We start from the raw sequence: 16,710 nt of genomic DNA on the forward strand, positions 1-16,710 counted from the left end.
GTGCAAGTGACAATCTTGTCCAAATTCCCTTAGAACAGAAGAAACAATTTGAGAATTGACTTTAAAAGCAGCTACTGGGAGAAGAAAGCAAATGAAACAGTCACTGAATAAAAAGAGGGATGATTGAAGTTAATACTTTTGAGTTTGCTCAATAAGAAAGACTTATGTTTAAAAATCCAGTGTGAATCTGTTTCTAAAAGATGTAGATTATATGGCTTATTGCTCAGAAATACTTTTGTAAAAGAATGAATCCACATTTCCAAAGTGATCCAAATTATGTTTCAAGTTGTTGTTCTGCTTAAACCTGGAAGTAGAAACAAAAATACAGAAAGAAGATCCATGGGCTTCTCATCACTTGCTAATTAATTCATTATTTCTTCTGCTATCCTGGGACTTCCACCCCCTATAACTTGAAATTGTGGTTCTCCACTCCAGTATTCCAGGACCCCACCACAATTTTGATTTGTTAAATTTGGGGTATGCTCTGGAACCTGCATTTTAACAAGACTTACCAGAGGTTCTGATATAAACTGGAGCCCACACCTTGAGAAATATGGCCTTAGCTCAGTTTCCAAGGGTGAACTCTCAATTTACACCTTTATTTTAGAGTGGTTGGATAGGACATGTGCTCCCGTATGTTGTTTTTAACTTTTATTAGCATAAATCTTACCAAATCACTGTGCCTGGCAGCATAGAGCCAGGATAAAAAACAGTTCCTGACCTTGGGAAATTCCCGTGTCCTTATGTTTAAAATAAGAGTTGGACTGAATGCCGTCTAGACTCCGATGCAGTTCTAAGACTTTATATGCATATCTGATGCTTGGCAGATAGTTCTAGAATATTATGACTCATGTGTTGGCCAGTGTGAATGGAATAAGCCGGGAAAACCAGAAATCAGTCTCTGGGCCATTAAATCAAAATTAAATAAGATTCCTTCCCCACCCTCACATTTCAGCCACAACCTAGTGAACTGGAATGGCGATTAGATATATGAATTTTACGCTTCAATGAAAAAAGGTTTCTCTTGTTTTCTTAAAAATTTAAGGAATTCTCTGCATGTAATTATCAGAAATTGGATGTATTGATTGCCAGGCTGCAATTTCTGTGTGGATGGTTGAAGATTAGTATAAATAAAAATTATGTTTAGAAACTGTTTAATAATTTGGTCACCAACAGAGTAAACATAACCAATATCCTCTATGTTACAAGTAATTGAATTCAGAAAGTTCTCATTTGACTAGCTGTATTTTAAATGAAAAACCAATTATTTTGCTTGATGTTATAGAAAGCATTTTTTAAAAAAATATATGACACAGGACTGTGAGATTAAGTCAGAAAACAATACAGTGTAGTAGGCTATTCAAATAGTAACACTGAAAACACTATATTGGAGAAATCATGACTTACATTTCTTTGGTAGGTGTTTTCATAGGGCCATATGTGATAAAAAGTGATTTTTAAAAATGTTTTTTTGAGTCAATTTCAGTCACAACCACAATTAACTCTGTATTTCCTTAAAACGACTACAAGTAGCAATGAAAGAAATTGTCCCTTCTTATAATTATCTATTTAGAACAGCATGTTATGCAATACTGGCATGTAATACTTTAAAAAATGTACAGCTTATTAAAAGACATTTGCAAATAGCTGTAGCAAACCCTACGAACCCCATTCATTCATTCATGCATTGACTGTTCACCAAACATTCCCTGTGAACTGCCAAGTGCTAGATGCTCCTTCAGGCACTGGGGATGCAGATGGGAGAGGAAGGCACCAAAACAAGTAACTTCTGTTCTCATGAGGCTTACATTCTAAGGCAGCGGTTCTCAACCTGTGGGTCACGACCCCTTTGGGTGCACCGACCTTTTCACAGGGGTCGCCTAAGACCATCAGAAAACACACATATAATTACATATTGTTTTTGTGATTAATCACTATGCTTTAATGATGTTCAATTTGTAACAATGAAAATACATCCTGCATATCAGAGCTTTACATTACGATTCATAACAGTAGCAAAATTACAGTTATGAAGTAGCAACGAAAATAATTTTATGCTTGGGGGTCACCACAACATGAGGAACTGTATTAAAGGGTCGCAGCATTAGGAAGGTTGAGAACCACTGTTCTAAGGGGTCAGGAAGACAATAGACATACAAGGAAATGAGTATGTAACCTAACAAATGCTAAGCAGGAAATACAGTAAGACCAAGGGACTCAGGGGGATGGGGAATCTTATATTGATTTTTCAAAACAGCCACTCTGATGAGGTGCCATTGAGCAGACACCCACATGAAGCAAGGATGAGCCAGTGAGGAAAGAGAGTTCCAGGCAGCAAGAACAAAACCCAAAATGTCTAAAACATTCTAGTAAGTGGAACATGAATTTGAGAAACCCAGGCTTTTCCAAAAATATTGGAGGCTCTCCTGCAGCTTAAGTTCTCTCTTTTCTACGAACCTTCTTTGACTATCAACCTGGGTGCTTCACGAAGGGGAGCCCCAGGCTGGACTCATTAGGGGAAAGGCCTGGGAGGTAAGGGCACGGCTTTGGAGGACCGGGCATCATCTTACAGCCTGGGGCTGGGCAAGCCGAGGAGTCCCTGAGCCAAGTTAACTGCACTTCCCACCAAGCAGCCTGCCCTGGTGTGCCCACTGCACCGTCACTGCAGAGGAGCCCTGGGGGGGTGGGGGGGTGGGAGTGGGGGGGTGGAGGGGTAGGGGGAGGGGGTGGGAGACAGGCACAGACACAGGGATGAGTCCCTGATGTCCCCAGAACCCGGTCAAGCTCCAAAAGGAGGGACATATCAAATCCTAGTGGCCTGCTCCCTGAACAGAATTTCACCTGTCATTTCACACTAAATGCTGCTCTGTTTTGTTTCAGTGGGACGGTGAGGATGTAAACGTAAGCACAACGATCATACTTCATGCTATTTCTGACACCAACTCCCCCCGACTCCGCCCTAAAGGCCCTGGTGTTGAACATGTTAGATTCTTAATAAAGGTGTTTGTTCAACCAAAGGCCATGCATGCAAAATTATTTGCAAGTTTTTTTTTTTAATATATTTTATTGATTTTTTACAGAGAGGAAGGGAGAGAGATAGAGAGTTAGAAACATCGATGAGAGAGAAACATCGATCAGCTGCCTCCTGCACATCTCCTACTGGGGATGTGCCCGCAACCCAGGTACATGCCCTTGACCGGAATCGAACCTGGGACCTTTCAGTTCGCAGGCCGACGCTCTATCCACTGAGCCAAACCGGTTTCGGTGCAAGTTAAAGTTTTTAATAGAAAATGTTTCCTTGTCAGAATACTCTGGGTGTAGTAGGAAATCACTATTCAGAACTAGTATCTTCATTTTCAACTCTACACACTCGCCCCTACATATATTCAAAAACTTACTTAAAAGGAGAAAAACATAACAAAGGAGGAGATATATTAAAATGCTTTATTCACAATAGAGAAATTTTACAAATATAGTTTTTAAAAATTATGTGTCAATCTATTATGTTTCCCATAACATTAAAGATTTATATAAAGTTGGAAATGACAGAATGGATTTATGCACAAATCAAAAACAATCATTGTAAAGGATGGATAACACATATGAAGGAATTATGTCAAACGTCGAGTCCTGAAAATCGCCACACAATTTTTATGTGTAATATTAATTGCACAAAGTATAGCAAAAACACATACAGAGAATTAAGTGCTATTTTAATTATTTGCCTTTTAGGTGAAGTTGCTGCAAATGAATGAAAGACAGTGTTTACCTAAAGACATCAGTTGTTTAAAATAATTAACGCAAAATATAACTTTAGTTAAATTACATCACTATAATATTAATCTCTTGCTTACATTTTTGTTGTTTTGGGACTTATGTTAAAAAAATCCAAGTTCTAGAATTGAAAACACTTTATTCTTGCCATTGGCAGAACAATGTCTAGTATAATCTTTTGGCCTACTTATACCAGGATACAGAGGTACATTATAGTGCAGGGTGTACATAAACCTGATATTAAAATCCTATCTGCTGTAGAAATACATACCAGCTCTGTGCTCTTTCAAATCAAATTTAAATGCAAAGAAAAGAAGGTAACTTAAATTGTTAGCCCAAGGACGTTTATGTGAAAATTATAATCTAAATACATATGGCCTGGTTTTTGCAATAATCTTTTATATTTTGCCTTTATGTTCTGGGACAAAAGAGCTCTCACTATCCATTCATTTCATAAGGTGAGCTGACATATGAGTGGAAGATATTCTGGGACTCAAAACACATTGACTTGGCAATAATGATTCAGTAAAGTAATGATTAATAATGATTTAATAAAGTACATTTTTAATTTACTAATTTTATTAATTTATTCTTTGTATACCAATGTACAATATGGAAAAAAAGAGCAGGTCACACGAAGTGGTCCTTTCAGACAAAAGAAATATTTTGAAACACCTTTAAAAGCTGAAAGACCTAAAACAATTAAGTCTATGGAGATCCAAGAAGATAACTGTTTTAAAAATATTAGGTTGAACCATATGAAATTGTTGATATTGGATAGTTTTTAAACTACAAATGCAGCAACTTCATATGCTTCAGCTTAATGCATGGGGTTGCACTGATCTATCTGACCACTGTAGGCGGAGAACGCAGGTGGTTAAAGTCTTTGTACCTCAGAATATACATCACCATATTAGCTCTTGGGGTCATGTATATAATATGATCCAATATGATAAGAAAACACAAGGTATCACCAAATCTATTCTTGGGAAAAGCACTCATATCTCAACACAATGCTTTGAAGAACCATATAATTATTTTGATCTGTTATCGGATTGTGGGGGATTAGGAGCATCCATTCCTACATATTCTTTCTAAGCTGGGACATCTATATTGAATTTAACCAAAGTAGACTATATTCTTATTTGACCTAAAAGTTTATTAGATTTTCCTCAATTGACCACGAAGAAATACATTGGTAAAGCTTCTTTCAGACTTAATTCTGCTTTCATTAACTGAAATGAAATAATTTACTATATTTGAGAAAGGGCCCCTGTCAAATCTGAAAAATCTGACCCACATGTAATGTTTTCTTTACTTCAAGGAAAAAAGTTAAAGATGAAATGCAAATGCAAAATCATTTGAAATATTCATCCTCTCTTTAGAGATACCCGATTCTTCATATGTTCAGTAAAAAGCGAAAGCTAACACACTAAGAGTGATGCTATTTCCCTTTAAAAAACATAACTGAGCAATAGCAGAGATCTGCCAAACTTGCAAGCTCACTTTGCTGTGTGGTGAGGAATGGAAGAAATTAACCAGCACATGATCCAGAAATGACACAGGACATTTCAAGTAAAATTTGAGAACTAATTCACAAATTAGGAAACACTAACATAATTCACCAACAGAAATATACTGTGGTTCCAATGAAATGAGGTCAACATGAGATGATCTTTTTGGAATGGCATTCTATTTTGAATTAAATTGTAGGTAAAGTATTTTAGAAGACATTCTATCAAATAATGATAGACCCGCATAAGGAGGCTGTCACAGTTATAAGATCTGTCTCTGGTGGATAGACAAACCATATTCACATGAAATTAAAAAGGAAAAAGCTTTTTTAATATTTAATTTATTATTATGGCTTTTTGCAACATGGCAAAACATTACAGCTTAAAGCAGACACTATCTCCTCATAGAGGAGGAAAAAGTTTTGCAGTCAAATCAAAACTGTAATTAAGAGGTCACTGGTATACCATTTTATCCAGTCTAATAAAAATGATACTACACCTTCATGAATTCCAGAGATAACAGATTATGTGAAATAAGAAAATCTGTGATCTACTGACTGAATACTAAAGGAAGGAATTTGCGTCCCATTTAAGCCTATGAGAAAAAACATAAGAGACTGCAAAACAATTTTAGAACTGAGAATAATCACAGATCTACTAATAAAATTCATCATGGGCCTGGATACCAGAAAAGGAACTATTAAGGTATGCAGTGATGGGAATGAGCAGAGTAAAATGTCAAATGTCTTGTCATTATCCATTGACCTCCACTTCTTTTTCATTAGTGCAGAGTTTAGGGAGAAGATGGGCCTCAGTATTGAAGATCCAATGTTCCAGTGGAAGTAGATCGTCGTCAGAAAATATTAAGTACAAATATCTAGAGGGAGAAACACGAGTGTATGAAGCAGTAAAACCACAAAGGCACAGCCCAAACCACATCGGTGTCTCCATTCATCCGAGGGAGAACCAGGGAGAATCAAGTATAGCAAAGTTGAGGGAATATACACATTAATGCAGAGTGAAGAAGCTACTCTGGGCTTTGATCCTAGAGTACCAGAACCGTGAAAGCAGGCCCGAGTCGGCACACTCACACGATGACCGAGAACAAACCTGCAATCATCGCCATGCGTGTAGAATGGCATTCAGAGGCAGCCATGCGTGACAGTGCCTGAATGTGCTCATGATAAAGACACGGACAGAGGTCTGCCCAGCTCCCTCGGCCACATACTTTTAGAGGATTTTTACTCACTTTAGTGTCTCCGCCAGGAAGAAGCTCTGCTGCACATCATCGTAACTGTCATGATTGAGGTAAACATCCCTGAGGCCCGAGTAGCCCCCGCTCACCCTGCAGTGATTCTCCAGAGCCTGAATGACCAAGAAGATGGAAAAAAATGGTCACGAGCCAGTCAATCGATTGTCACTAATTTTTATCACTAGATTGTCAAATTCAAATAAAATAAGAATTCAAAGTGAATTGCTAGACTGGAACAGCTTTAGTTGGAAATTAAAAAAACAAACAAACCCTATCCAATGTAAACACAAATAAAGCATGAAAAGTTAAAGGACATATGGACAATATATCTTCTCACCTAATTAGAAACACTTCCACATTGAGTTTTGGAATAAATTTTCAGTCATATTTACCATTTCCTACTATAATCTAGAGCAGGGTTCAACAAACTATGGACCACAGGCTAAATCCCATCTGCTGTCTGTTTTGGTAAATGAAGGGTTATTGAGCCACAGCTATACTCACATGCTGTCTGTGGCTATTTCTTCACTACAATGACAGTTGAGTAGTTGCTATGGCCCCCAAACCTAATTCTCTCCAGCCCTTACAGAAAACAGTTGCTGACCCCTGGTCTAGAAAGATTATTCATATCGAATGGGACTATAAACCCTTGGTGAAAAAAGTGTGCCGGACCAAAAACAGCTGCTACAATAAGCAGAACATCTTATTGCTTAAAAATCAATTGTGGAGTACTAATTAGTGGTCCTGGTGAAAGAGATAAAAGTGGAAAATGGAAAGCAGTGGGAAAATGTGGTTGGTATCTATTTCTAAAACACATCTTTCTTTTCTTTGGTCTGGGATGGAAGAAGATGGGATGAATCCACTGGTAACTATCTAGGGAGAAAGGACCCTACATTCCTGTAGCTGTGACTATAATGAGTATTTGGATAAGAGATGGGATGGGCAGGGTTGGAAAGAAAATTTAGGTAACAACCTAAAATAACTTGCCTTCTACATTGTCAGCTGCCACTAAGTTGACTAGTCCTTGTATTTTGAAATTACATTGGCTGCTTTGTTAGTGACCAGGCCTAGTCAGTTCTAAGAAGTTATTTCCTACTCACCACATCCTATTACTCTTATTAACTATACTATAAGTCATATCAAAATTGCCATCTGAAATCTGGTTCTAATTCATGTCATTTTAAATTTATGTTTCAGTTTTCTCTTATGAAACATAACCCTGCCCCTCTTTTTTTAATGTGTATAATTATGCTCCATTTTTCTCCCATTCAGCCAAACTAGCAAAAAAAGATGGAGAACATAGTTGAGGTATTAGCTGAGAAAGATCGTTATTGGCTAGAAAAAGATTTTGGAGGAAAACATGGCTGTAAGAATGCAGAGACCAGAAAAGAGGGGAGAGAGAAGGTGAATCCCGTGAGCAGGGATGTGGCGCTGAGGGCTCAGCTCCCCTCTGCAGGTGCTGGCAATGAGGAAATTGACTTGGCACACCAGGGCTGGAGGGCAGAAGACATAGAGCATTTAATTACCAGGTTAAAGAAAATCTAACTGGCAGGCTCCACGCATAAAGAAAATGTCTCATGATTGGTACTTTTTAAAAGCCCCCGGGAAAATAAGATCAACTTCAAAAATAAAATGCTCTGATTATATTCTTCGTTGCACACAATGAACCAAGAGCGCGAAAGCCTACAGAAAGGGACTTTCAGGTCCAATTATTTTTTTCCTTCCTTCCTTTTCTGATCAAAGTTCCTTTTGATAAAAAGTTAAATACCAGATAAAATGGAGGTTAAAAACTGTTTGTAAAAAGAAAAAGATCGAGATTTAGAAGAAATGAGTAAGTTCATTATTATGGAACATAATGAAATCTTATTTCCTAAAAAGTAATTTAACCACAAAGCTTTTTCTTGGTTTTTCTCTGGAAGTTCTTTGGCGATGAGCTAATGAGAGTGTCAGGCCGTTCTCCCTCTCATAGAGATTTCTATAAGCTCCTTCATTTTTTGCTTTGTGGCTGGTGATGTCCAAAGTTTTTCCTCTTTTCAGTTCACCCCAGTTGTCCTTTCTCTCCCATAGTCCTAGTGTGGAGAGCCATAGTAGTTAAGAACACAACCTAAAGTTTTAGAGGAGGGAGTCGTGTCCCAGCTCTGGACTTGCTAACTGTGGCCTCAGAGGTCCCTGGACCCAGGCAGTGTTCCTGTGGTCCACATGGGGTTGTTGTGACAATAAAACAAGATAGAGACAAAGTCAACACAGTACAGGGCCCTGTTAGAGGTCCAGAGAGGCCTAGCTCATTTTATTTAATTTAGGCTTTTGGTAAATAAATAAAAAAATGCTAAAGATGCATTTTAAATAAAAAGAAAAACCTTCATGTCAAGTCTAAATTTTATGACTTTAGCCATAACCGGTTTGGCTCAGTGGATAGAGCGTCGGCCTGCGGACTGAAAGGTCCCGGGTTCGATTCCGGTCAAGGGCATGTACCTTGGTTGCGGGCACATCCCCAGTAGGGGGTGTGCAGGAGGCAGCTGACTGATGTTTCTAACTCTCTATCCCTCTCCCTTCCTCTCTGTAAAAAATCAATAAAATATATTTAAAAAAAAAGACTTTAGATGTGTAAATCTAGGGCAGCCTTGGGCAAACTACGGCCCGCGGGCCGAATCCGGCCCGTTTGAAATGAATAAAACTAAAAAAAAAAAAAAAGACCGTACCATTTTATGTAATGATGTTTACTTTGAATTTATATTAGTTCACACAAACACTCCATCCATGCTTTTGTTCCGGCCCTCCGGTCCAGTTTAAGAACCCATTGTGGCCCTCGAGTCAAAAAGTTTGCCCACCCCTGATCTAGGGACAAGCAGCTCTCCTGAGCCCCCATAACAGACTCTGATTTTACAGAACCTCAACAGTGGAAGGATGTATCTACATAGCAGAGTCTGATCAGAGCATCATTTTACTGCAGTCTGTTCTTTGGATCCAGTCTCTGGGCATAGGGACCACCTCAGTTTTAGTAAATGCTTACATTACTTATTAGTGACCATATGTGAATGGGACTTGCTAATAGCAAAGAAAAGGAGGACAGGAGAATGTGTACACCGACTAAAGCTCTAAACAAAAGAAGAAACACAAACTTGACTGCAAGCGACTGTACCTTTTTCGGGGGGAGCAGGTAAAAGAATAGTGAGCAGCATGAGCTAAGTCCTAAGCCGGAAAGCATCACTGTAAGAACAGAGAAGCCTTGTCTTATCTACCAGGTTAGAAAAACAGCTGATCAATGGAGATTTCCAAGGGTGGACCCCAGAGAACAACGCTAATAATAAGGCTCACTCGTTGAGTTTGGTCTGAGAACCAGGCAAAACAGACACATCAAAGAGTCTGAGGACAGGGATCGAGCCTGGGCAGGCAGAAGCAGACACTGGGAAGACAAATCATTCTCTGAGAGCCAAGATGCCCATGTGTAATAGGTTAGAGTCAGGGAACTGGAGAAAAATGTGTGTGCAAATAAATAAATGAACATTCCTACGTAAGGCTTATCCACAACTCTAGCCCAGTGGAGAGATGATATAATCTACACATACCTACATCTATAGACATTATATAATCCATATTTAGCTACACATGTATGAATGTATAGGTATAACTTATCGTAAGAGCTTTATCAGAATATTAATTATACATGTCTAATTAGAAGGAATTTAATGTAGTTCTTCATGACATTAAAGAGATGCCTCAACAGTCGTCAATGTAGTCGTTAACATCATTCAACCATAGTTTTCATGTAAGCCAGGGGTTTTCTAAATCTATTAAAGGAACAAGTGGACCACAGGCTATAGGAATTAGCCCTCAGGAGAGAGGCTCCTGAGTCACAGTGCTCAGCCCTGCAAGAACACCCCTGGGAACATGTCAGGAGAAGGTGGAGGAAAAGGGTGAAGGCGGGAGGAACAGCTGGCAGGAGGTGCTGTCTTCAGATAACTGAGGAGCTGAAATGTACAAGAGAGAGATTATTTTTTCAAAAGCACAGAACTGTAAATTCTGGTTTTAAAAGGAGTAACTTCCTAATACTTCCGGCCATTAAAAAAAAAGTGACACGAATCACGTTACTAGTAGCATATTCCTTTTCGCTACAAAGTCCTTGAATTGATGAGGAATAGCCACCTGCAAAGATCGGCAGAGGAGTCTTTCCTTTGCGTGGAATCTGGACTTGGTGATTTTCAAGGGCCCCTATGTTTTAGTTTGGGTTCCCCTAAAAACAGAGCATGAGTCATGGGTTGGATGCAGGAAATTTGGGCGGGGGGGGGGGGAGGCGATATCAGGAAGTGGGGAGAGTGAAACAGGGAAGTGAGAGGAGCCAGTGAAATGCATTGTGTGCAACCAGGGCCCCCTCCCGCCTGCACCTCCAAGGAACCATGCAGAACACATCTCAGAACTATTCTTTGAAGAAGGAAGACTGGGAAAGCCACCCACCCACTCCAGTATCTCACTGGGGAGGGCTGCCCCTGGGGCCAGGAACTCTGCCCCACTTCCCAGACCAGGCCAGCTGCCTGGGGAGAAGCTCCGAGTCAGAACAGCTGGGAGGCACGGGCACTTGGGTAATGCTGCCAGCACGCGGGCATCCCCCATCGGCATCCCCCATCGCAGCTGCAACACCAACACAGGGGGCCGAGGGCATGCGACAGTGAAGTTAGTATTGCCTACTCTATGATTTCTGTGCTTTAGAAAAGGCAAGAGCCCCCAGCGCTCCCCTGTCCCCACTGCGTCTCAAGTCCCAGCAGAAGTTACTGGGGGCAAAAACAGGAGGATCCCTGCTCTGGGACGCAATGAAACAGTTTCACATCATATCCTACACTAAGAGGGGGCAACAGGCAAAATTCCTAACACCTCACATCAACCTTCTTCCTTCACCAACAAACTCCCCCAAAGAACAAGCAAATCAAAGCTTTCTGCCCATATGGCAAGAGAGATTTAATAACCGTCCATTTTTGAGCAAGTCTCTGTCATACATTTTTCACATTTTAACATCTCCAAAATTGTTGTGTCACAATTTAATTGGTAGGGCTGTACTTTCTTAGTGGTACATAAAATAATGGTGTTTTAGATTTGATGAAAAAACATAATTCCTGCTATTTTTAATTTAAACTGATATTTCCAAGGTGAGCTCTAGCCTTAATTCCTTTGCTGGCTTATTGAAGACCAAAATAATTCCCTAGCAACAAAGCTTAGATGAAATGTAATTTAAATACATTTTTCAGAGAAAATATTTCTAAAGAAATTGAAATTACCACTGACTAAATATAATTAGAAAACTGCAAAAAAATATTAAAAAAGGCCTAAAGAATCTCTATTACTTAAAACGAGTGATGACTAGTGATAAGACAGACACTAAATGAACAGGGTGATAAGCGAGATTCATCAACGGCTTCCTGAGATATTAAATTTTACACTAAGGCAATATTCATCTAAGATTTCCTGAGAGAAGTTGCTCCTAATGGACTGTTTTTAAAGACAGCAAACTTTCTAAGAAAGAGTGTGGAGAGTAAGAAAGTGTAATTAAAGCCTTTGCTTGTTCTCATCCCTTGAATTCCCTCCCACTCCTTTCAGAATAAGAGCTCTTAAAATTAGACATCGTTTGATGCATACTCCGAAGGGTGCCTCCGCTGGCATCCACACACAATAGTTTAGTTTAGGAAGATGATATGCCATATTCGGCAGGAAGAGACCCAAGAGATGACAAAGAATTAAATCAGCACACTGGACAGATGGAAAGCTTATCGACATTCAGAGAAACCTGAACTTGCAGAAAGTAGTTCTTCTACAGGTTATTTCTAAAACTAAGTAGCTAATTTACTCTAAGTCAGTGATGGCGAACCTTTTGAGCTCGGCGTGTCAGCATTTTGAAAAACCCTAACTTAACTCTGGTGCCGTGTCACATATAGAAATTTTTTGATATTTGCAACCATAGTAAAACAAAGACTTATATTTTTGATATTTATTTTATATATTTAAATGCCATTTAACAAAGAAAAATCAACCAAAAAAATGAGTTCATGTGTCACCTCTGACACGCGTGTCATAGGTTCGCCATCCATCACTGCTAAGTAAAAGTATGTACTATATTATCATTTAAATGCCCAAAGACTAATAGAGAATACACACACATACACACACACACACACAGTGTTTCTTGAAATAGACAACAGGCAAGGGGTGACTATCACCAAGTTGCCTATAACCCTTTGTGGAATTAAGTGGTTATCACTTCTAGTCGTGGGAACTTAATTTTATAATATACCTTTCTAGATATCTCCTTCAATATCTATCTATCTATCTATCTATCTATCTATCTATCTATCTATCTATCTATCTATATTAAGCAAAGCTGAAAAGCTGAAGCCAAATATGCAGGATGACCTAAATGAAAACACTCAGTCTTGAATGGAAAAAGTCTGGTCAAAATTTTAACAATTATAGAAAAGCTGATATGCTAGATTTATCTGTACATGCTACATTTTTTTTCTGAGACATTTATCTATATGAAACACAAGCAAATTAAAATTTTACCTCTACAGCTTCCCAGGCCCATTTCCTGTACTTTGGATCATGAGTCAGTCGCCACATGTACATGTAAGTCTCAACAACCTCTGGCCGTAGAATGTAGTATTTTTCATTTTGCCTTGTAGCAATGGCTTCAACACCGCCATCGAATCTGAAAGCTTCTGGTCCCAGTTTCACAACTAAAGAATATGGAATGGGTAACAAAGGTTATTGTCCTGAACAATGCATAGTGTCTACCACTCAACTGAAACTAGAAAATACTTTACAATACTCAAGAACAATGACAAATCACTTTAAGAAATAGTTAAAAACATCATATCTCTATATATAAAAGGCTAAGCCACCATCTGACCAGTAGCTATGACGTGCAATGACCACCTAGGGGCAGACGCTTCGACCAGTAGCTATGATGTGCACTGAGCACCAGGGGACAGACGCTCAACGCAGGAGCTACCGAGCTGCTGTGACTTGGCAGTGGCCGTTCTTGGGTGATGCACCCAGAACCAGAGAGGAGGGAGCCTGATTCCGGGGTGCATCACCCGAGAATTACCCTCTCACAATATGGGACCCCTCGGGGGATGTCAGAGAGCCGGTTTCGGCCTGATCCGCAGACCAGGCCGAGCGATCCCACCTGCCAGAGGGACCTCGCTCACTCCACAGTCGACCTTTAAGCTGCGATGTCACCTCAGGTGTGGCCGGCTGGAGAGGGACCATGGGAGGTTGGCTCCAGGGTGTGCCTGGCCTGTCTCGCCCAGTTCCACCCCACTGGCCACCTTCTAATTAATTTCCTTTCAATGTGCACTGGGGCACTAGTAGTAAATAATACTCAATATACATTTTTTTTTGTTAATCCTCCCCTAAGGATATTTTTTCCATTGATTTTTAGAGAGAGTGGAAGGGAGGAAGGAAGAGGGGCAGGGAGAAGAGCGAGAAAAAGAGAAATATTGATATGAGAGAGACACATCAATTGTTTGCCTCCCACCCATGTCCCAACTGGGGGTGGGGGATTGAACTTGCAACCCAGGTACATGGGAATAGAACTAGTGACCCTTTGATTTTAGGGCCGATAATCTAACCACTGAGACACACTGGCCAGGGCTATTTAATATATTTTTTAAATTCAGTCATCTAAGGTAATGATTCTATATTTTCTTTCATTTAACCAACAGTTATTGAGCACCCATTGGATAGGTGCAAGGTCCCAGGAAATACCTTATAAGCTAGCTAGAAAATCAGGGGTGTGAATTCTAAGTCATTATGTCATGAAAGGTTATTTAATCTTTGTGCTTCAAACCCTATTTTATAAGGAGGGAGCCAAAGTCAAAATCTAATTCATAGAGACACTGGAAAGATTAATGATAATTTACAAAAATACATTACATCTCTTTAGCAGTGAGAAAGAAACTCTTATCCAATGTATTTACCTAAAGCAAGGCCAATAAATTAGACTGGCCTAATAATGTTTTGTGGCCTGGATTTCCATTTCTTGGCAAACTAAGAGTAAATATTTTTATGTAGCAAAGCAGTATCTTTTAAGCTGAAAATATACATTCCTTTAATATATTAATCATGATTATGAGGTTTCATCAGGCACAGTGGATATTCTTTGGAGGGCAACAACGACCAAGTTCCTTACTGAACGAAATAAAAGCATGTGGCAATAGACTGTAGATGAAGAATAACATTACTCACATGTGCGATTGTAAGACTCATGGCAGGTACGGGCAATCTCAGCTCCGAGCTGAAGGTAGTGCTGGGTCAGGCCCTCCGGAGCATCGTCTGCCCCCAGAGCAAACATGCCTCCAGCAAAGCAGGTCAGGTGTCCCATCTTGTGCTCTAGGAGGCCGCCTTTCCACTCTGCGATGTAAGTCAGCCCCCTACTAGACTTGCGGATCAAGTGAGTCTCGATTGCCTGAAAATAACGCTTATTTTCAGCATTTGTAATCTCTTCTCAAATTTATACAAAAACATGTACCCCCCCCCCATAATTACTTTATAGCAGACTAGGGCTATTAACAGTATCTATACCTTTTATACTATTATCAAAAAAGAGGGGTTTTTAGGAAGCACATTTGGGAATAGTAGACACAGATAAAACTTGTGATAGAGAAGAATAAATTAAAATGAATACACAGGCAGATAAAACTTTCCCTACCTTTATTATAAGTAAACAAATGAAATTAAGATGGTAATAAATAAATAAACATACTGCTGTGCTCATTTACTGTGGTTAAGCTAATTTTATTGATGACCCATTTATTACATTAATATTTCATTCTTACTTAATGCAGCTGAACATCTTAGCTATTTACACTTCTCAGAGCACAAATTGCAATAAAGTCCTTCAAGCAGATACCTGTTCATCACCAAAGAAATTATTCTTTCTACATAGCAAGAGCAATAGCTTTTGAGCATGGATTAGAGAAACATTATTATCCTGTTATGGATCCTGCATAAAGCACTATATTATTTTTGGCATGATTCTGACCAAATTGCTACTTCTCAATATAAAGTAGACAACTAAGTTCCAAGGCCTCCAGAGCAATGTTTGTATGGCAATTAGCAAATATAAGTTAATACAGAGGATGGAAAAGTAGCTCTAAAAAATGTTGTGTCAAGTCTAGAGAGAATTAATTAGGAAAAAGGAGTATTGTATATTTTGTGATTTTTATCCCTCTATATTAGGAAACAATTAGTTTGATGAAGCCTGTAGAATCCTAATTGTCTAATATAGCATCTGCCCAGGTACTGATCACTCCAATGGCCCTGTGACAGGGTGAGCATCTCTCACTGTGGATTCTTAGTATGGTCTCCAGAGAAGGCCATGATAGCCAATAAAAAGTTCAGGGTATTTTATTATTAAAACAACCACCCCTTCCAAAAAACAAACAAACAAACAAAACAAAACAAAAAACCCATACTGCTCTTGGATTAAAGACTTTCTAAAACCCACTTGCAGCTAAAACTGATGAACTATATCTCTAGCAACTCAACTGTACAGAACAATAATGCAAGGTACCCGCTCTGTGGTAACAATGATCTATCTCTGTAAGTACAACCAGACAAAGAAACTTTGCTCTGTAAGACATAGCTACTTGTCACAATCAGAAGTTTAAGTGTTCTAGCTGTGCTTTCTCAGTCGAAAACACAATGGATTGAAAGTGCTTTTACTATTAAGAGAAACAAGAAACACTTTGACTTCAATTGTTCTTAATGGATTTTTTCCTGTCAATGGTTTGTCTAAATACAGTATGTTAAAAGCTGTGTGGGTATAGTTCTAGAAACTGAGGGAAAATACTTCAAAGAATATTTTAAAGTTGCTCTTCCTGGAACAGCAGGTCTTAGGGGGCCAGGATGAGAATAATTAAAATGTCTGCCAGGATGGTAATTAAAAAATGACATAATGGAAACCACACTGTATGGAGAGGAACTCCCTCGGTTAAAACCTAAACCTCATAGGAATGAAGAAAAAGAAACCTGGAAGAGGCCATGTGGGCCTATCCTAGTAGATAGGTTTTTGATGTCCATCATGTGCCTGAATAAAGGCTGTGCTAAATGCAGGCCCGGGTCCTAGCTAAGGTGTTTTCGTTCTCATATGTGAAATAGCAGAGTTGTAGCTGCTCTATTAGG

At 39.2% G+C, this 16,710-nt stretch overlaps 1 protein-coding gene across 1 annotated transcript in view; it reads right to left on the reverse strand.

Moving 5' to 3' along the window:
- Positions 1-3,426: 3,426 nt before the first annotated feature.
- The window catches only part of MAN1A1 (mannosidase alpha class 1A member 1), a 154,283-nt gene continuing 140,999 nt past the window's right edge, over positions 3,427-16,710 (reverse strand). The window contains 4 exon segments of the mRNA XM_006089251.3: positions 3,427-6,165; positions 6,538-6,653; positions 13,087-13,259; positions 14,773-14,992. Coding sequence (XP_006089313.1) covers positions 6,042-6,165; positions 6,538-6,653; positions 13,087-13,259; positions 14,773-14,992 — 633 coding nt within the window. The 3' untranslated portion in view covers positions 3,427-6,041.

Source organism: Myotis lucifugus, unplaced genomic scaffold (assembly GCF_000147115.1).
Source record: "Myotis lucifugus unplaced genomic scaffold, Myoluc2.0 scaffold_57, whole genome shotgun sequence".
NCBI lineage: Eukaryota > Metazoa > Chordata > Mammalia > Chiroptera > Vespertilionidae > Myotis > Myotis lucifugus.